At 38.6% G+C, this 21,377-nt stretch overlaps 1 protein-coding gene across 1 annotated transcript; it reads left to right on the top strand.

Moving 5' to 3' along the window:
• The first annotated feature begins 1,307 nt into the window (after nt 1-1,307).
• On the top strand, nt 1,308-18,297 carry LOC145781869 (flavin-containing monooxygenase 5-like). The gene is made up of 10 exons (XM_082593550.1): nt 1,308-1,611; nt 3,759-3,877; nt 4,504-4,642; nt 5,607-5,792; nt 6,308-6,435; nt 11,792-11,934; nt 12,317-12,534; nt 14,170-14,294; nt 15,031-15,156; nt 16,869-18,297. Exons 1-10 carry the CDS (start codon nt 1,497-1,499, stop codon nt 17,106-17,108), a joined length of 1,539 nt encoding a protein of 512 aa, XP_082449676.1. The 5' UTR covers nt 1,308-1,496; the 3' UTR covers nt 17,109-18,297.
• The last annotated feature ends 3,080 nt before the right edge of the window (nt 18,298-21,377 follow it).

The following is a 21,377-nucleotide window of genomic DNA, read 5'->3' as shown; positions in this document are numbered from 1 at the left end:
CAAACTGGGGGTCGCGTAACAAACTTCAGGGGTCGCAGAAATTATACCAATTTGCACAAGGTAGCCTACTGCATATTAACACTTCTGTGCGAGATGCTGTGACAGTTATTAACTTTATTAAGAGTCGCGCACTCAATAGGCTGCCGTATTTTTGAAAATTTATGAGGTGAAATGGAATCGGAGTTAAAAACTCTTTTACTGCATCGTTTGTGAAGTGAGGTGGCTTTCAAAAGTTAAAGCTTTAAAATGGCTAGACAATTAATGTTGAAAACCGAAATCGTGATTTTTCCAACAGAATAAAATTCAGTCTTAGTCCACCATTTTGCAATGGCATCTAGCTTTACGAATTATGTCAAATGTCAGATTTGCTTGAAAAACTAAACGAATTTAATTTGTCCCTCCTAGGAGAAAACATCAATATTTTGCACTGGAATCTAAAATTGGTGCCTTCATCAAAAGATTGAACATCTGGAAACCAAAATTCAAAAGGATTTATCTGAAATGTTCTCACTTCGCCTATAGGCTACCGTTCCAACCTAAACAACATTGAAACCGCCTTGAGACCTGCATCAGCAAACACTGAGCCACAGCTGGACTTGCTTTTTTCGCAGAAGGCAGTCACACCCATCACACTGAATAAATGTGTTTGCTTTTTCGTTTTGTTTCCAGTAGGCTGCCCATAGGCTTCGTTGTTACAGTCAGAGATAAATAAAAATAAACTGAACTGAGTGCCAGTAAATTGTAAGTTTATTTGGTTTTGGCTAGATTTCAGCTTTTCAATAAATATCACAAATGTATATTTCGCACTGTTCGTCGTTTTAATCGTATTTTTAGGAGATTAAAAGGGGTCGCGAGCAAAAAAGTTTGGAAAGCCCTGTTCTACAGGACAACAGCAAGGGCCGTGATTTCTTGGACGCTTTTATGTAACTTAAACTGGAGATTCTTGAACCGCTTGTCATAGAAAAAAGTATGTTTCCAAAAAGTGTACAGTAGCCTAATTGCCTACACTTCAAAAGTCTTGAAATTATATGTGTATTTGCCCAATAAACTGCTGTTTCACTAGCCGTGTCATATGTTTTGCGGTGCAAGATAATCCAGTTGACACAGCAAACATTGTGGTGCTGCATTGAAGCGAAATGCTGATGACAGAACTACGTCATTTTCACATGACTTTATAAGCTGATTTCTCACTAAGAATCAGTGATTGGTTGAAAGTACACAACGCGAGTTGCTTGACGAAAACAATTGAACAAGTCTGCGCAAAGTGTAGTTTTTGTTGATAGTTTTTTTGTTTTACAGGTTTTGTTGTTAGTCTAATAAACACCTGCAAGAACTTGTAGTCTATGCTAAAAGATGCTCAATTTGGACGTTATGACAACGAGAAAGTTGTAGTGTTTGAGTTGGTAATAGATTAAACCGCAAGATCGAATTACAATAGCCAAAGCATATCAGCAATTCAAGTTTCTTCCTAAAGTTTGCCTGCGGACAGAGCACAGATGCCTACCAAGACAGTGTGTATAATAGGGGCTGGAATTAGCGGCTTATCTTCTATAAAGTGGTGTTTAGAAGAAGGCTTAAGTCCAAACTGTTTTGAATTAGCTGCTGATCTAGGTAAGTTGTTGGAGATAGATCATTTCTTAGGCTACTTTTTGTCTCTATGTTTAGCATAAAATGAAGCATGCTACCAAAGTTTTAATAGCCTATAGTTTACTTCAATATCGCATTGCATTGAAAATACATTAAAATATATTTCTAATTAAAAGCGGCTTGAACAAAAAGGATAATTTTATAACACCTTATTCCAAAGCTGCCCGATCGTAACCTGTCATTTTCGTGGCAGAAAACTTTATCATTTCCTCGAGTAAGTAGGTTATTGTACGAAACATTTCCAATTATCATAGCCTAACTGAACGATTAAGTTTACGTTTTGTAGTCCCACAAAAGCAATACATTTTTTCAGCAGCTACTGCGGTTCTCAGCCTTTTCAGGCCGCGGTCTTTTTCCTCACCTTGAGTCCGTATCTCAGATAAAGTATGAGTTACAAAAAATATGGTAGTCTCGTCAACACTTCAATTTAAACAAAGTGGTATTTATTTTTCACACGCACTGCGAATCTCAATGAAAATCTTGCTCTTGAAGTTGTTTCACAAGTTTTTTGAAATCAAGAATTGTGGTTTAGGCTGCAATGCGCATCTGACATCGTCTTGCGGTTGAAGTTGGTAGCAATAACAGTCTAACATAGCCTACCTGATTTTAATCAAAATTAGAGCTGAAAATCCAGCTTGTTGCAGGCACGCAGTCGCAAAGGGCTTTTGCTCGCTGGTCACTGAGATTAGAAATGTTTTCGTTCCGTTGGTTGAACTCACAGACCAATAGAGTACTCTATTGGTCTGTGGTTGAACTTTTGACTACAATTGAGTCCGAGAAAAATTTTAAACTTATGTTTTCACAGTTGCTGACTTTGCAACTCAACTGTTGTTCTATAATATAGTTTAGCCTAGGCTGCTTGACTGCTTCTAAACGAACCTACAGCCAACTCGGAAACAAGTGCTCCAGGGCCTCTTAACAGATTTCCACTTTAGGGGTAATATTATCAGTGATTGTCGTAGATGCTGGGGGTCTTTACCCCCAGACCCCCCAACTCGTTGTTGACTTTTCTGATGTACCGTAGCCTATAATTCACATAGCAAAACCGTGTTATTTTATTTTTTCAAGTTTTTCTATGGTAGCATCAACGTTCGTTTGAAATCCGCGATGAAAATATCATTTGATTTTGCTTGCACCCATGAAATCCATTGTCAATGTATTGATGTCTTGTACAGTAAGTCAGTCCAAAAATATAAACGTAAAGCCTGATTTGAATTGCAGGTCTCATACCATTTTTTTAGGTTTTCACACGTTTGCTTCACTTTTTAAATTTCTCAAGGAGTCTTGTCCGTGCCAATTTCTTGCATTCAGTAAATCATTTCTGTCTTGAGCTCGTTTTAACTTTTACCGTTTGCATTTTGTCGCTTCTACCTTTTTCTGACCCTGCTATATAATGGCAACTGATTTTTTTGCTTAGATGGTCCGAAACATAGCCGTTGGAGTCAGGGGCGCCGGAACGGTTTTTTGACTAGGGAGGCAGAATTATGAAAAAAGGGCCCTTTTGTTGCTGAAAGGCCAATTTTTTTTTAAGTTTTAAGGTAAGATATAGCAATAATGCTCATCCATCAGCTCATCATCAAGTAATGATACAAGTGTCCGGTATACAAAGAACAATGACACTGGAGGGCATCATGTTATGTTATGATGATGTAGGCTAATTACCTACTGTGATACAGAATTTTGTGTCGTGAATATTATTTTGAGGCGGAAATTAAAAATTATAATTAGGCTAAAAGCTGATATCTGAAATTGTTATATCGTATTGCAAAATGTGCAGTAGCTTACATGACCTTAAAAGGGCACCATTACCCCCCTGCCCCCCCATCCACAGAAAAATTGAGGGCAGGGGGCATCCGCCCCCCTTCCCCCCTGCTTCCGGCGCCCCTGTTCGAGATGGTGGTGCAGTGGGGAGTGCCACCTCCACTACGAAAAAAACGTCGCTAATTTGGGCAAAAATGTTCAGTTATTTGGGTAAATTGTAAATGATTGCGCTTTTAAAAATATGTTTGCAAAGACAAGATTTGGGAAAATTTTGTTCCCACCCCCAAAATGTTTTATACTTGTAGGCTAGTATGGTCCGAAATAAAACATGAAACTGTTTTATTATCCAGGAGGCATTTGGAACGCTGAGGAAAGAATCCATGCTGACCGAAGTCCAAAAATTTACCCTTCTCTCATCACAAACGTCAGCAAAATCAACAGCGCGTTTTCCGATCTGCCTATGCCTAAAGTACTTTTATCAGTATTTATCTAAACAAACATAGGATGTATGTTTGTGCGTGTGGTGCACCAGCAGTTCAAAGATTACCCGGGTTACCAATTTATGCATAGCCTACTTTGGAAAGTTTACACAAAAAAGGTCATATTTGTATTTGCAATTATACAGTAATATGCAGTACATTGGTATTATAATAATTTATTTGCATCAGACAAAGCTGTCCATATCCAAAACAAAACAGCAAAATAATACACAAACTGCAAATGCACAAATAACGAACAACAACGCGGTTCTCTGCATAGAAATTTTAACACAGCCGCCAGACACCTCTGATCAGGCCATAACTTTACGAATTGAAATAATACTGAAGGAGTAAATTACATGAACATTTTTAAACATATGGAAAATTTTTATGGCAACACAATTATATTGCTAATGCTATCTACCAACTAACGTATTAGACTAGGCCTACTCTATCATTTATGTTTCGACAAGCAATTTATTGGATTTACCAATGGTGTATGCTTTAACTATCTCCAGTTTCAACATGAAAACATTTTCCAAATAGGCTAAGCTAAATTGGCATTGATTGGCCATCAAATAGACGTTTTTTTGAAAAAAAAAAATGTTTTGATTAGGAATGGCCGCCGTATATAGGAGCCAAAAAGACTTTAGAATACCTGCACATGTACGCTGAGCATTTCGATTTACTTCGATTTATAACATTCCACACAGAAGTGATCACCGTTTATCAATCCCCCACACATGATGAAACAGGTTCGAAAACCATTGCAAGAAATGCATCAGGATTATCTTTAGTTTATAAGCTTTCCCATAATACCAAGTTATAGCCTACCATGGCCACCTAAAGATACGGCCTGATTTGTCACATTTTGCAGAAATTTCCAGGTTTTTCTAACTTTGGGCGAACGTTTAAATAAATTTTTCTAAAAATTAGATTTTGACGCTTTCTTTTCTCTTTTTTCCAGATGACACAATAGGTTTTAACATCCTCACATGTTGAAAAACAAAGAGAATTTGATTTCCAAGATTTTAGTCAGACTGTTAATTTTCAATAACAGTCTGATTTTGCGTTTTTCAACTTACTTTTTTTCATTTGCTGCTGCTTCCCCAAGGCAACAAAAAAGTTTTATGTCATTAGGAAACCGCAAAAAGTAAGAACATCTCAAAAAATATCAGTCAAGCACTAGCAGTATAGCTGTAATCAAAATCTGCAAAATGTGACAAATCAGGCCGGATCTCCAGGTGGCCATGAGCCTACCAAGTATAAGGTCAAATTTAAAAAAAATGTATCGCATTCAATATCATGCCCAACCGGTAACGTTAGTTTTGCTTGAAACCAGGGGCAGATCCAGCGAGTAGCCGTAGGGAAGGGGGCGATTTCAACAAAATACGATGACGTGTATGATACGTAAAATACGTGAGTGTGTCTACATCAATCTGACTTTGCAAATACACCGTGAATAAGTTAATTTTCTTTGTTTTAGAAGTGCGATCGCCCCACTCTGGATCCGCCACTGCTTGAAACTTCCTCATTCAACTTTGTAGGCCGACAGACGCAAATCTAACGTTGAAATATTATATGTATATTGTGTTGTTTTTTTGTAATATCTAGAATGGCTAAACCACCGCATGAGCAAATCTTTTTATAAGGCCAGCTAACAAGCCTTGGATTAACTTAACAAGTTGAATCTTGTTGAAAGTGTTCTTGCGCTAATAGGATTTTGGCTTGTCGAAACTAAGAATCTTCTTAACGGTGAAACCACAGTCAAGGAATACGATTCAGTCATTGTCGCAAGTGGAAAGTGGACGGAACAAGTTCGACCTAATTTTCAAGGATTGTCAGTCACGTTTTCTGGCAGTGTCATGCACAGTGGAGATTTCGTCGGATGCTCTGGCTTTGAAGGTAAAGCTGAAGTAAATCTTCACCGTGAGGTCGTTGATAGTTTTGAAGCTGTGAAAGAAAGAAGTATCTCGGGTTGTCCGCATGGTTTACCCAGTACCTGGAATACGTCACATTGAATGCGGGCAGGGCGTTAAGAGGATATTTTGGGCCCGGTACCAATCAGATCTTCGGGCCCCAAATTAAGATACTTTTAAAAAAGCGTATAGTATCCAAAAATACAAGTCATTTTTTCAAGTTTTTCGGACCTTTGGAAAGGCTCCGGGTCCCTTGGCAAGGTTTTGGGCCCATAAAATCATCCCTGGTCCAGGTCCAAAACTACCCCTTAGACTCCCCTGCCAACACTACTGAATGTGGGTTTATACATTCGCTAAAAAAGACTTATAATACAAAGATACACCTTTCACTTTAAAAACATGGAATTTTGCGGTGAATACGTCACCGTGTATTTCGTTAAAAAACTGTTTCACGTTTATAAAAAAATGATTTTGTGTACCTTGCATTTTATCCGTTTCCAGACAAATCGGTCTTGGTGATAGGAGGTGGAAGCTCTGGTGTGGACGTAGCGACAGAATGCTCCAGAGTGGCTAAGACTGTCTTGCTCAGCACGAGGAATAGCTCGTGGATTGTGCCTCGAGTGTTCAAGGTCAGATGAGTATTTTTAAATTGGCTGATGCTATAATGTTCTTTTTAAGTTGCGTTGCTGTTTTTGCAATAAATGCGATACTGGTAGGCAATAAGCCTGTTTGAGTTGTGCAGGAGATAACGTGTTTTAATTATTTCAACACAGCAATTCAAACACAAAGAAAACGACGTGTGTATCATCGTTATCAAGTTTGTTTAGAGTTTGAAATCAAGCATACCAACAAGAATTCTCGTACACATCTATAGCCTACTGCCAATATAGAGCTTGTGTGTTCTTGCACCATTAGTTGGTTTTGAATCTTTATCCTCGGACCCTTGATAGGTTATTCCTGATAGTTTCGCGTACGTGTAAAGGCTTTTGACGAAGGGCCGCCGTTACCGAGATTAACAGAGTGAAGTTTTCCGATAATTGTTGTAGTGTTGTTGCCGGGGAATTATTTCATCCACTTCGTGCCGCAGCAGTCCTGAAATACGTTGCTCAAGTGCACACCCCAACAGCTGAACCAGCGCCGCGTGATCTTGAGCCGGGTTTTGGGTGATCTTAAGCCGGGTGATCTTGAGCCTTGAACCACTGAGCTATCGAGGCGGACGCCGTTCATCATCATCATAATCCATCGTCGGTTTGTTCCCCACTAGTGGGGGTTAGGGTGCACCATTTGCCCCCCGACCTTTAGCAAAAAGCCTGAACTTTTTTTTGCTTATGAGGTTATCTTAAAAAACTACTTTTGCAAAGTTTCATTTTGATTGGACAAAGTTTAACCCCCCCACCCTGCCATTTTCTAAAGGGACTAACGGCATTTTCTTCACATTATTGCCACTAGATGAAGCTGCTTACAAGATGCAACTGCATATGTACTTTGGAAACATACCCCTTTTCATTCTGCATAATTTAAAAAAAAATTATCTGAGTTGGCCAATGGGTAGCAGAAATATGGGCAGTTTTGTACTCTCCCCTAGCGCAATACTGCCTCTAGTGGCCAAAGCATAACAACAATTATCTCCTTAAATGTTCATCCAATTGAAGCAAAACTGGTGTCTAAACCCCATTTTCAAGGGTGGTGAGTTTATTTTTGCTGCTAGTTTTAAAATTTCTAGCCAGTAGGTGGCAGAAAACCTGCTTTTCATAAGTTTAAGCTAACGTAACCGCTTGGACTTGACTTCAAATATGCAAAGTTTCAACAAATGCAACTCATTGAGATGTATATCATTGAAAACAAACAAAGAAAGAACAGTGCAACATCTATTGTAATTGTGATAGATATTGTACAGCAATAACCTTACACGAATTTCACATCATAAAGGTCACACAGGTAATGAAACAGTAAACCCGCAATTAGATTGTCAGATACCATGACGTTGAATCTATTTTCTTATTTCCTTGGTTTGGTTTTTTTTTTTCGGGAATTTTCTACTATTTGTGAAATGTTTTGGTATCGTTCTTCCTTGAGAGCAGTCCCATGAAAATCCTGGACCAGTTTGACTCCTCGCTCTGCTGTGTCATTAACCACACTGATGTCATTCACAATTGTTTTTGCAAATTTGTAATTCTCATTGTCATGTTTGTTATATCCCGTGGTGGCTAACTGCTCCTGAACCATCAACTGCTCCAAAAAATGACCAACTGTTCATTCACTCCTTCCTTAATTATCAAGCAATTGATGGTGCCATTGCGGGTGTAGCTCTGAAAAGTTTTGGAAAACATATGTGGTATCTAGCAGAAGAGCTTGTACGGTTGGCTTTTTTTAGTCAGAGTGTGAAAACTTCAACCAAAGAACTAATGGCACAAAAAATGATCTTAGTAAAAATGATGGTGTGTGCACAAAAAGGTTTGGCTCTGGATTTGGAATACCTTGTTTCCCTGAACTCCCAGCAGACATATCCACTATCCAGGGATCTCCAGGACTATATTGGAGAAAACTCTTGGTCATTTTTTAAAATCTTGAAAATTGACTCAGCATTTTTAAGTGAACCTATCGAAAGCTGGGATGACAATGAGACTTACAAATTTGCAAAAACAATTGTGAATAACATCAGTGTGGTGTGGCAGCAGAGCGAGGAGTCAAACTGGTCCAGAATTTTCATGGGACTGCTCTCAAGGAAGAACGATACCAAAACATTTTACAAATAGTAGAGAATTCCCGAAAAAAAATACCAAACCAAAGAAATAGGAAAATAGATTCAGCGTCATGGTATCTGACAATCTAATTGTGAGTTTACTGTTTCATTACCTGTGTGACCTTTATGATGTGAAATTCGTGTAAGGTTATTGCTGTACAATATCTATCACAATTACAATAGATGTTGCACTGTTCTTTCTTTGTTTGTTTTCAATGATATACATCTCAATGAGTTGCATTTGTTGAACCTTTGCATATTTGAAGTCAAGTCCAAGCGGTTACGTTAGCTACCAGTTAAGCGTGTATGACACTCATTTGTGTCATGGTGTTTTCACCCGCCATTGCGTATGACATTGATCAATGTCATGGAAATTCATTGCATCAGTGCTTATGACACAGACGCTTTACACTGGTACTGCGTATGACAGACACTTTTGTCATCATTGTACATAAACATTTAAATGCGTCTTACTGCGCGATACTGCACGCCTACAGCTTGCGGGGTTTCGCAAAAAAATAATTACACACTGGGGGAACAGACCCAACAAATAAACGACACGCTTAACTGGTTCAACTTATGAAAAGCAGGTTTTCTGCCACCTAGTGGCTAGAAATTTTAAAACTAGCAGCAAAAATGAACTCACCACCCTTGAAAATGGGGTTTAGACACCAGTTTTGCTTCAATTGGATGAACATTTAAGGAGATAATTGTTGTTATGTTTTGGCCACTAGAGGCAGTATTGCGCTAGGGGAGAGTACAAAACTGCCCATATTTCTGCTTCCCATTGGCCAATTCAGATAATTTTTTTTTTAATTATGCAGAATGAAAAGGGTATGTTTCCAAAGTAATATGCAGTTGCATCTTGTAAGCAGCTTCATCTAGTGGCGATAATGTGAAGAAAATGCCGTTAGTCCCCTTAGAAAATGGCCGGGAGGGAGGGTTAAACTTTGTCCAATCAAAATGAAACTTTGCAAAAGTTGTTTTTTAAGATAACCTCACAAGCAAAAAAAGTTCAGGCTTTTTGCTAAAGGTCGAGGGGCAAATGGTGCACCCTAGTGGGGGTGGCCGATTGTTTCCGCGCAGCAATTGTTTTTATCCCTTTTCTCCATTTCACCCTGTCCCTTGCATCTTCCTCCTTCAGTCCGACTTTTTTAAATTCGTTCTTCACTTGTTGTTTCCACGTTCTTCTTGGACAGTGGTTCTTAAACTGAGGGGCGCGCCCCCCTTGGGGGGCGTGTGAGGCTCACAAGGGGGGCGCAAGAAATTGAAAAACTCTGCATGAGTTATGAATAAACATCTCTTCGCAACTACGCTGGACAGTCGATTGTTGAAGATGAAACTTTGTGTTGCAGCAGTAGGCTACCAGTGTTTGTAGAGCGTGTTGTTGTTACATCACGCATTCTTTGTGATGCTTTAGACGTTGCTAAATGTTTCTGCGACGCCCTCTCGTAATACAACTGTTTTCTGGCACAGCAGCCTCGAACTCTAATTGTAATACTAATGGCAACGTCTGAATGACAAGTGACAGCGGCTAGAAGTGCAGCAGTATCTCTAACTCTACAACAGTACCATGCGTAAACTTTTATTGTAACATTGATTTAATTAGGCTTATTTTTAATTAATCAATTCTATTAACATGAAATGAGTGGAAAAAAGAGAAAGCATGACAAAGATTATCTGAATTTTGACTTTATAGATGCCATAGTTAATAAGTAAATGACCAAGTTGTACCACAATGCGTCGTATGTTTTCAAAATCTGAGCAACGACGGTATGAGACCAACTCGTTCGCAGCGTCATCTTGAAAAAAAAACATCTTGACCATCAAAATAAATCTTTAGCTTTTTTCCAATGCAAGAGAGACTCTTTTAAAAATGAAGATTGCAAGTAGCGAGTGCTTTCGCCAATCGTCGTCGGCGGAAGTTGTAGAAGCGTCTTTCGGAATTGATCACATGATAGCTCGGGAGAAGAAACCCCACAGACAATTTAGAAGAGGAGTTTTTGGAGCAAGCATGAAATTCTACTGAAAGGGACGACTTTGAAGCAATGCCGCTGATTTCTGGGTGAAACATGTAGGCTACAGACATTTACAAGAGTGTGGGTGCTGTGGCTATACGGTACGCACACTTCTTCTATTTTCATCCGCTTGCTTGTGCGGAAATGTTTTTTCTACTTTCATGAACATAAAGACAAAAATCTAGACACAAACTTGACTGTGAAACCGATCTGAGTTGTGCTACTAATCCTCAAATTAAACATTTAGTATCTAAAGAACAGTTACATCCTTCTCATTGATGCAACTCACCTGAAAACGAATTGCTGTTCTGCCTAATGTTTTGTGATTTTGAAACTAGGTGGGGCGCGAAATTTGGTAGAATTGTAAAAAGGAGGCGTGCCTCAAAAAGTTTAAGAACCTCTGTTCTTGGACGACCGCATTTCCTCTTCCCATCCACCTTTAGATCTAGTGCCTTTCTAAGAAAACTTCCTTCCTCCCTCCTTATCACATGTCCATACCATCTTACTCCATTTGCCCTTGCCATTTGGTCTATGATCTCTCTCATCTCTAGCATATCCAACAATTCTTCAGTCCTTTTTTCCCTTCTCGTTTTCACCCCACACATTGCTCTCACCATTGACCTTTCTGTTCTTCTCAGGATTTCCAGTTCACTCTCTCTCAATACCCATGTCTCGCTACCATATAGCATTGCAGGCCGCACACAGCTCCGATATACTTTTCCTTTCATCCTTAGTGAAAATTTTCTGCCATACAACATTTCCCCACATTCCCTGAACTTTGCCCAGCCCAATCTTGCCCTTGTTGTCACCGCTGCTTCACATCCACCACTTCCATCTATCCGATCACCCAGATAACAGAAGTCTGTCACTGTTTCGATGCCATGGCAGAACTCATCATCATGGCCTTCCACTTCATTCCTTCCTTTACTGCATTTCCCACAAACAAAACACTTCGCCAATCTTGTTGCGGCTCTCTTGACATTAGCACATCTTGCATGTACCCACTTTCCACATTCCTTGCATTGCATTGAATTTTTCATCACTCTCTTGCCACATATTCCTTTAAAACACTAGCGTTGACTAGGGGGTCCAGTAGGTACTTTTTTACTCTGGCTTGGGATGATTTTAGGGGATCGAAGCTAAGAGGCACAGGCACGAAGAAAAGTGTTCTTTCAGAGATGTCTTATTAATGTTTCAAAGATTTACTAAATCCATCTGTCACAGAATGGCTTGCCAACTGAACTGAGCGTGACGACAAGGTTTACTTTAAAAATGTTGACCTTGCTCCCATCCTGGTTCCCTAATTATCTATACAAGAAGACGTTCAATGAGAGGATGAATCACGATGCTTGTGGACTCACAAGGAAGTAAGATTAACTAGAACGTTAATTGTGGGAATATTTATCCTCGGACAGAAAAAGATTCTTTAACAACTTAATTCTCGAGAGACGACCATACGGTCTACTAGTCAATTGCCATCCAACAGAAATCACAATTTTGTCATCTACAATACAAAAAAAATGTTACAGGGAGATGCAATGTTCCTGCGTTTCAAAATACAGTACTCAAAAACATATTTTTGATAAGGTAACGTCAACACAAAATTTTTAAGAAACAAGCTGAAATTGCTCAAGTTTCAGACTAAACATTTTTAAATGCACATGAAATTTTTTTATTTTGAAAGGGTGCTTTTCACTGTATTTTTACATGACATAATCATTCTCACATAAAACTGTTCTTTGCCTGAAGAACCGGACCAAACGATCTTCGGAGTGGAATAGCTGTTACGGATGAGCTTCCGTTGAAGTTGTATGCTGGGCTAATCAAATCTAGACCTGGTATCAAATGTTTTAGTGGAAAGAATGAAGTCACCTTTGAAGATGGACGGAAAGATTATGTGGATGCCGTCGTCATGGCAACAGGTTACGACGCGCGTTTTTCTTTCCTGTCTAAAGAGGTATTTCCAGGTGAGATTGTGAACTGCTTTATTTGCTTTGCAATTCATTTGCATCGCCTTTCAGCTGCAGGCAGTAGCGTTATAAGGGGGGCTCAAAGCAGGGCCGTTGACAGGATTTCTCGGACCCGGTGCCAATTTATTTTCGGGCCCCCTTCATCGACAATGTTATGAATATAAAGGTTGTGTACAAACATTTATTGATGTCGTTTTTTATTGAAGTCGTTTAAGCATGGTCGTTTAACAAATCTTGCGCAATTTTAAAATTTTCCGAACCGCTAAACTTACTATCTCTATCTAGCGGTTGCTTTTTTGAACTTCTATTTGTCACATGGCGCTAGTGAGTAATACTTCCCGATTCCATTGATATTTCGCTGGTCATTCTAGGCTCAGCAGAAGAGAATTTACAGCAAAGTTAGTGCAGACGGTCAGAAAGTTTTCAATTTGATTTGGGAAAAGTTTTTGGGCCTTGGTCAAACATTTGCAGATTGCTGCAATCTGAAAAAAGGTTTTGGTCTAATTGGTAGTGCAGAAATAGGAATAGTAATCTTCTTACCTGTGCCATTTGAGTTTAAACAAATATTAGCTTGTTTATTTTGAAATTTGTGTTTCGGGTAATATTCGTGGTTAGAGAAATCACTTGACTAAATTCTTATTTTGCTGTTTGGTGGCTGAAGTAGCTATTTTACAACCAGAGAGCTGAAGTGGGCCCGGTATCCAGAAGGGGCCCGGTACTGTACCATCTGACGGCTGAAGTGGCTGTTTTAATCTCTAATGGCAATTCCTTTAGATCTGATTATATTAAGATCTTGATAATGTTTGAAGTCACGAGGAATCTTTTAAATCCGGGCCCCCTTAAATATTCCGGGCCCGGGTCCAAAAGTACCACCTAGACCCCCTGTCAACGCCCCTGGCTCAGGGGTACTTTTGGATGCGGGCCCGGGGTGATATTAAGGACCCGAAACCTTTCCAAGAGGCCCAGAACTGAAGAAACCAACGCGTATTCTTTGCATATTGTGTGTTTTTCTTGGATGTGACTTGATTTTTGCCCCCCCCCCCCCCCCCCCGATATCATTGTTACCAGGCCCAAATTATCCTCTCAATGGCCCTGGCCGCAGTCATCATGAGCTGGAGAAAGTTGAGGTCTTATCATAAATTGTCACAACAGGCACAGTTTTGATGCTATTACAACGAGAGGTATTCAACCGCATTGTTCAACCCTTTTTAAATAAATATTTCATCATGTATTTACAGACAGGTAGGCCACTAGGCCTACATTGATTTTAGCGATACACACTTTGAAAATCTTCTAAGAATGACACAAATCCATCATTGGAATTTCTCTCGTCGCTTTCAAGCAAAAATGACTTAAGATGAGACTAGAACAGCTGATAGCCAACACCTGTTGCATCTCAACAGCAAAATCATTCATTTTTACATTGAGTCAACGTCTGCAGCCGTTAAATCAATGTAAAAATGATAGATTTTGCTGTCTGGGATATTCTTTTTAGATCCATCGTTTTTCTGTTCAAGCATTATCGCTCAATTGACTGTTTTCGTGGTCTTGTTTTATAATTGTTGAATCATACTCATAGACAAACAAAACAAATTTTATAATTATAACTAACTATGTATAAATTATGTTTAGGTATGTCGGAAGCACGTTTGTATAACTGGATCTTTCCGTTTTCGTTGAAACATCCCTCAACTCTTGCTTTCGTTGGTTTGCTCCCGAATGGAGGTGGCCCAATTGTCATCCCTGTTGAACTGCAGGTTAAAATTTAAATTGCTTTCCTTTTCCTGTCAATACACGCAAATTTTACTATGTTCAATTGTTCATATAACTTGATACTTTTAATAGCAGTGTCTGTAGTGGCGCAATCAAAGGTGGGTCATGAAATTCATACCCACCGTTATGGATAAATACATCAAGTGTAGTTACTTGTCTAAAAATCTTTACAGGCTGTTTTACCCTTATTGGAATCATCAGAAGGTTCTTATTCAAATAGAATATTCTATTATAATAAGTAGGTTATATTTGAATGAGAGTATTCTAAAGAAAATAGTGCAACAGATTATTAAGATTTTTAAGAGAGTGCATTGTTCTTGTAGTTGCTTTAATTCGCTCTTCTTGATGATTTCACACGACATTGCACTCTTTGTGGTGTTAATTTGTCGTATCCAGGCTTGCACCTAGTGGTTGAAGATTTAGATTAAGTGGACGAGAAGGCAAGGCAAGGAAGGCAATCTTCGTGTCCTTCTTCAGTGTCCACCTTGCATGCTCTTGAGCGGTGTCGAACCGGCGCCCTTTCGATTGCCGTTCCAGAGCCCTCACCACTCGGCTATGCAGCCGTGTTATTAATACTGTATATATGATTGGCATTAAAAAATATAACCTTACATCTACTATTTATTAATATACAGTACTATTTTGAGTACGCTAGTTACTTCTGCACGGATCCTAGTCAAGTATTTGTGGACCTTTGTTTTGAAAAGTTATTATTGACAGGCTCGATTTGCCGCAAGTGTCTTGGGAGGCAAGCGTCGGTTGCCAAGTGAAGCAGAAATGAAAAAGAGATGGGAAGCTGAGAGGAAACATCTTCTGAAAAGCACAGATGGCGTATTTCTCTTTAAAGTAAATCTTTTTTATTTGTTTCTTGTTCCGGCAATGTCCGGCAAAATCCACCCATGTGGTAAAATCCATATGGGTATGTGGTAACTTTGTTATCTACTATAGTTTTCTCGTTTTGCTCTAAAGCTCAGTTTCAGTTTGCGATTTTGCAAGTCAGCTTTCATAGGCTTTTCGAAATGCTTTCAGCATCAGCTTGGTGTAACTAAGACTTTATATTCGTACGAGATTGTGAACTAGCACTCAAGAAGCACTTTTTATTTCATGGAGTTTTTCCCCACCCATGCTCTGGTTGACAGGTTTCGATCTAAGTCATTCTTCTCCAGCGAAATTAATCTTCTGTGTCTCTCTTCACCAACTCAGCATCACTCATATCTATACAGCATTACTGCCGTCCAACCTTGTCCCCTCTCTGCAACAGTAGGCCTATTTGGCCTACTTTAAAACATTCTTATCTAAGCTCTTATCGTCTTTTTGTGGCAAATGCTTATCACACCCATGCCCGGTTTGGCAATTACCCATCCCAACCAATGTCTACCCTATCCTAATCCATGCCACATTGCTCTAACTCATAACATTTCATCATAACTTCTTACGTCCAGTCGTCCACCTCACCCTAATTATTCCCAGCAACCCTCTTCTCAACATATTCAAAATGGTTCAACCCTCAAAAGCTTCATGGATACAATAACAAATCTTTTGTTACTTGATGTGTAAAAGCTATTTTATTCTGTTTTTGCCACGTGTAATTTTTCGAATCCAGTCGCAGCGTTGTTTTATTATTATTATTTTTACATGAAAATTAAGTCATCAAAATTAATCTCTCTAATCTTCTCTGATCTTCAGTTCTAAATACAATTAGCGGATGATGTAGGCCTAGTGGAAATATTCAGTGGTCTGCAGCTGGTGTGTTGGAATCCGAAACAATTGAAAAATAATTCAATAATATATTTGAATTTTGAAGATTTTGCTTGTAAATAATATAAAATATTGTTAGAAGGAATTTTCATCCTTGTATTGAAAAAGCCTCTTCAGAAGCATAATCCTGGCAGTTTCCCACCTACTTGTAGTGGCTTTGAACCACTGACAAGAGGCTCGTTTACCGACATTGAGAGAGTAAAGTTTCTGATTGTTAATGAAGTTTTGTTGTTTGTAAATAATAATTCAATTTTGCTTGGTGCCGTTGCATGGAAAGCTTCAGTCGAACCAGCCCGGTTGAACTTGCCGTTTCCACGCTTTCAAAGTTGAATAGCCAACATAACCATTAACCAATTGAGCTATCGAGGCAAAAATTACTAGCTAAATACTTTGCAGAGTTCATAGCCCACTCCATTAAGAAACTTCATCATGCACAGCTGCACACGTGGCTCGGCGGATGCCTATCCCTACTCCTGCTATATTATTGTGGTTTTTATACCTCAGATTATGAACATGCAAGTTAAGGTGGCCTGCATTATTTTAAGCCCGTGGTTCCCAAGCTTTTTCGAGCCATTTCCCGAATAAACGTAGTGATCATATAGCATATTACCCTCAATATTTCACTTTGTAAAAGAAAACTGTTCTCATATTTTGATTGTTTTATTCCATACTTTTTAGTAAGTTTTTAAACACAATCATATTACCTCGGGAGTTAATTCACCCCAGGTTCGGAAGCATTGTTTTAAGTTTATTACGGCAGGAATTCAGTCAATCAATAGTAAATATTTTTCGCATTACAGAGTCGACTATTCAGTTACCAGGAGAAGTTGGCTCGGGAGTTGGGCGTCTTACCTTCTTTTTTCCGACTGCTTTTCACCGATCCAAAGTTGTTGCTCAAAGTCTACTTTGGTCCATTGGTCCCTTTCCACTACAGACTGGCAGGCCGCCACCCATGGGACTTGGCAAGAAAAAAGTCTTTGGAAATAAATGATGACATCTTATCTGGCATGACCCCATCACATACAAACAAGGACAATTAAAATGAAGTTGCTTAAATGTTATATTTTTATGTTTCTGACCTAAACCAAAACGTAGAGATTCAGTAGCCCAATTCTTTTCACGGTAGTCTGCAAAGGCTTTCAAACGTAGGCCTGCCGTGAAACCGTCTTTATTGTAGTAGCGGTTTGTGGCAAGTTTCTTGCCAATCGCTAATCGCATGCGCTCAATATCGCTGTCAATTCTTGCTACACTGAACTGCTGAGAAACACACCTAGTTAATTCATGGTGAACTTTTGAAAACAATTGCCAGTAGCGAGCAATACCCGAAAACATTTGAGAAGCAGTAACCAATAGCCTATAGTTAGCCTACCATTTTATTTTGACCCATGGCGACAACATGCAGTAGCCTGAGTAGGCTACACTGCGAATCGCATGAATCCAACACAGCGGAAAGTTGGAAACAGTGAATAGATTTGTATTCAGCAAGGCAGCTAGCCTACTCACAGTTTTATGGCATGCTATTAAGTGTCTTGCTGAAATAGGCTACAGCTGCGTGCTCCGAAGATGTGTTGAACACACACCCTCTCGAGCGCTGCTCAGATGCTCTCACCACTCAGCCTATAAGCTACAGAAAGTGTAAATTACGAAGCCCATGGCTACCTAAAGATACGGCCTGATTTGTCACATTTTGCAGAAATTTCCGGATTTAACTAAGTTTTAGCTTAGCCTATGTTTAAATAAATTTTTCTAAAAATTATATTTTTAAACTCAATCAAATTCAACTTTCTTGTTTTTTTGACCGTTTGTTTACTTTTTATTAGACGACGCTATTATGCAATATTGATTGAAACATTATGCAATATTGATTGAAACTTTTGGTTCAAATCTTGAACAAGTCAAGCGACGCTTACCGCTGTGCAATTGACAATGTGGGCTACCTAGCACTGTTTTGATGATTTATTATGAGCCGAAAAACCTCAGCTTGATTTGTTTACGATTCTTGATTGAGCTATTGCTTGTGTTTCGTCATTCAAACAAAAGTATTAGGCTACAGATATCATAGGCCTACCTGCCGAAATTGTTTAGTAGCTATGTAGCTAGGCTATAGCCTAACAATACCCTATAGGCTAACACACACTTTATTAATTTTGCCTGTGCATTTGCAATGTTATTTATTCTCATAAATAGGCTACCGGTAGGCTACAAAAAAATATATTATTGGACATGTCGCTTTGAAGTTAAAGAGTTTCTTAGTTTAGAGGTTCACATTACACAGGTTTCCTCAAGACGGCAGCACCAAAATGTGATTTTCGATCGACAACGTGCGCGTTGATAGCCTACAGTCATTTCCAAAACCGGTTCTCCAAAACGCAGCCTACGAGTCTCCGAATCATCATAGACACTGAGAAGTGACAAGCATGTGATGGAATTGCTTAAGTAGCCTACCGGTAACAGTTGTCAGCTTTAAACTTTTCAATTGATTCTTGCAGCTATTGTTGAAAAACTTCAGGACAGGCATAGTTTTGTTGGAATTAGCCTAGTGTTGCTCGTCTGCCACCGCTTTTACTCAGCCAAATGTTCCATATATTGAACGCTATTGAATGACTAAGTTATTTTAAATCAGCGAAACAGTTTCTTTTTTTATTTTCCCTAAGTTATATCTTAAATTTTTCTGAAGGTGTTGCGACCGTGCCAAATTTCTCAACTCAATAACTTACTTCGGTCACAAGCACGTTTTAACGTTCGCGTTTTGTCGCTTCTACCTTTTTCTCGACCCTTGTTATGTTGACGTGTATTGTTTTTGATATGATGGTCAGCAATAAAAACAACTGAACTGAAACAAGTAAATCAATGTTATTTTGTTAGAGTTTACAGAAGAAATCATAGCCTACTACACTCTCGCTTTCTTGGGAAATGTCTTCAAACGATTGAAAGCATAAGAACTGTCCAAAATTAAATGCTCCTATAACGACGAAGATGTTCAGTAACACATCCAGAAGTGTTGACAGAGACTATCCAGCTGTAGGAGAGAGTGGGGCTAGTCGGAAAGTTTTTTTTTTAAAGTGAAATTTAAAAAAATTGGTGCATAACCTGACAACTTGAAGTGGCTTATTATCATCTATGGTGTCCTCTATCATACAACCAAAAATAAGTATTGAGTCAATTAAACTTTTAATGAAAATTTAAAATAAACAAACATACAATTGATTTTTCAACTAACCCCATGCCTAGGGTTAGTTGAAAAACGCCAGTTTAATGCCCACTAATGAACTGGATACTCTTTTTTCAACCAACAAACATTTACATGGGGTTGTAAGCAAATATGCTTACTTGCTTTAAAATCAAAATGCAATGAATTCTACACCTGATCATCGTAAAAACATTTTTTAATAAACGCATTGATAAAACTTGTGATGCCACATATATAGCACTTTCAAAGTTATTCAAATTAAAATTTTACAATGTATGTCTGCTTAAAACAAGTAGCCTACATTGGAGCTTATACTACTTATTATCATACCACAACGATATACTCGTATCATACTACATAGTCATACCGTTATCAAAACATTTTCCAACTAACCCCACCAACAATTTTCCAACTAGCCCCATTAGCATATGACAAACTATTTTCCTAAAATATTCAAACATGGTGCATTGGACTTAAAATTTTTTATTTCTTAGTGTTGTAGAATACCGACAGATGACACACACCAAAAACCTTCTGTCTATCTTTAACGATGTCGACGCATAAGATGTTTTTTAATACGCCAAAAATTTTACTTCGAAAGTAAGAAAATACAAAATTGTCAGCCAAACAGGTATATTTTGACTTAACAATTCGAAACTTTTTGAATAGCGAAATAGCGAAACTTTTTCTATTTGAATAAGTTTCAGGTAAATGAGTGCCTAGGACAGGGGTCGGCAAACTTTCTGTACTACTGGGCCAAATCTACAAACTTCCGGTCACGTGCGGGCCGCATAAATTTCAACCTATAAACAATAGCCACATTATCCTTAAAATCCTGGCGCACCTGCAACTCCTATTCCTGTGTCTATTGCACAATGCACAATGAGACGTGTTTGTTGCCGTTTCATTTATCAAGCACGTATTAAAAGCAATGCATTGTTTTTATTTACTTATGATTTATCAATGTGAAGGATGATGTTGTTTCTGTGTCATGGCCAAGGTGTTTAAATCAACTGGCAACTGGCAACTTTGTTGATGATATTTGCAATACGTCATTCGAATGACGATCTGACAGGCGAGTGCGAAGTTTATTCTTTGCGTAATTCATTTTTGAGAAAAGCTGCTCAGTGCTCACAGCAATATGTACTTCCAAACATGCACATTACACGTTTTGCATTGTCATACAGATGAGGATAGGTGGATTTCTGGACATATACTTTATAAAAGTTGGCAATTAGAACTGAATCGTATTTGGCCTTCCCTTCAATATGTTGGATGATTGAAGTTCAATTATTTCCCTTTGCATCTCATGTGGCACAGTATTGACATCCATTGAAAATGGAATGGCAAATAAATCGAATCTGTTTTTTTGATTTTTCAAATCGCAAAATCGATTTAAAGTTAGTTTTAGCCTAGTGGAAACGATAAATGATATATACTTATCAGGGTTGGAAAGTTTATAAAGGCCAAAATTGGGAAAATGAGCAAAGTTGGAATTCATTATGGAGTAGTTGAGTTTCCCAAAGACGTAGCCTATAGCTTGTTTACGAAGGCAGTAATATGATCATAGGCCTACATCTGATTAATAAATTGCTCCTTTCCTTGTAGGCTAATTGTAAGTTTAGCTTGTTCATATGAGAAGTGAAATCACTGAGATTAGGCTAAATCTGTTAACCAATCAGGATCACTAAGTTCATCAATGCCGAAATCTGCATTCTTTTGTTTCAAGAAAGTCACTATTTCGTTTCGCAAATCATAAAACCGTTGTAACATAGCACTGCGACTTAGCCATCTAACCTCGCAAAAATACACTAGATCGTGATGGACAGCATTCATCTCTTTAAGTAAACTTTTGAATTGGCGGTGGTTAAGGCCTCTTGATTTAAGATTTTGTAGCGTACATGGGGGTTACCGAGTAATGTCGGGACACATGTTGAAGGGCTTTTTGTTATGATATAAAATAAATTATGCGTAGATAATGATGAAACTTTAGTTTATGCACTAAAAGATCGTTCGAGGGCCGCAAAAAGTTTGTCCGCGGGCCGCATTTGGCCCGCGGGCCGCAGTTTGCCGACCCCTGGCCTAGGAAGTCTGTGTTAAAACTACCATCTAATCTTTA

The sequence above is a fragment of the Aplidium turbinatum genome, chromosome 13, assembly GCF_918807975.1.
Source record: "Aplidium turbinatum chromosome 13, kaAplTurb1.1, whole genome shotgun sequence".
Taxonomy (NCBI): Eukaryota; Metazoa; Chordata; class Ascidiacea; order Aplousobranchia; family Polyclinidae; genus Aplidium; species Aplidium turbinatum.
This window is presented reverse-complemented; position numbering and strand designations above follow the sequence as displayed.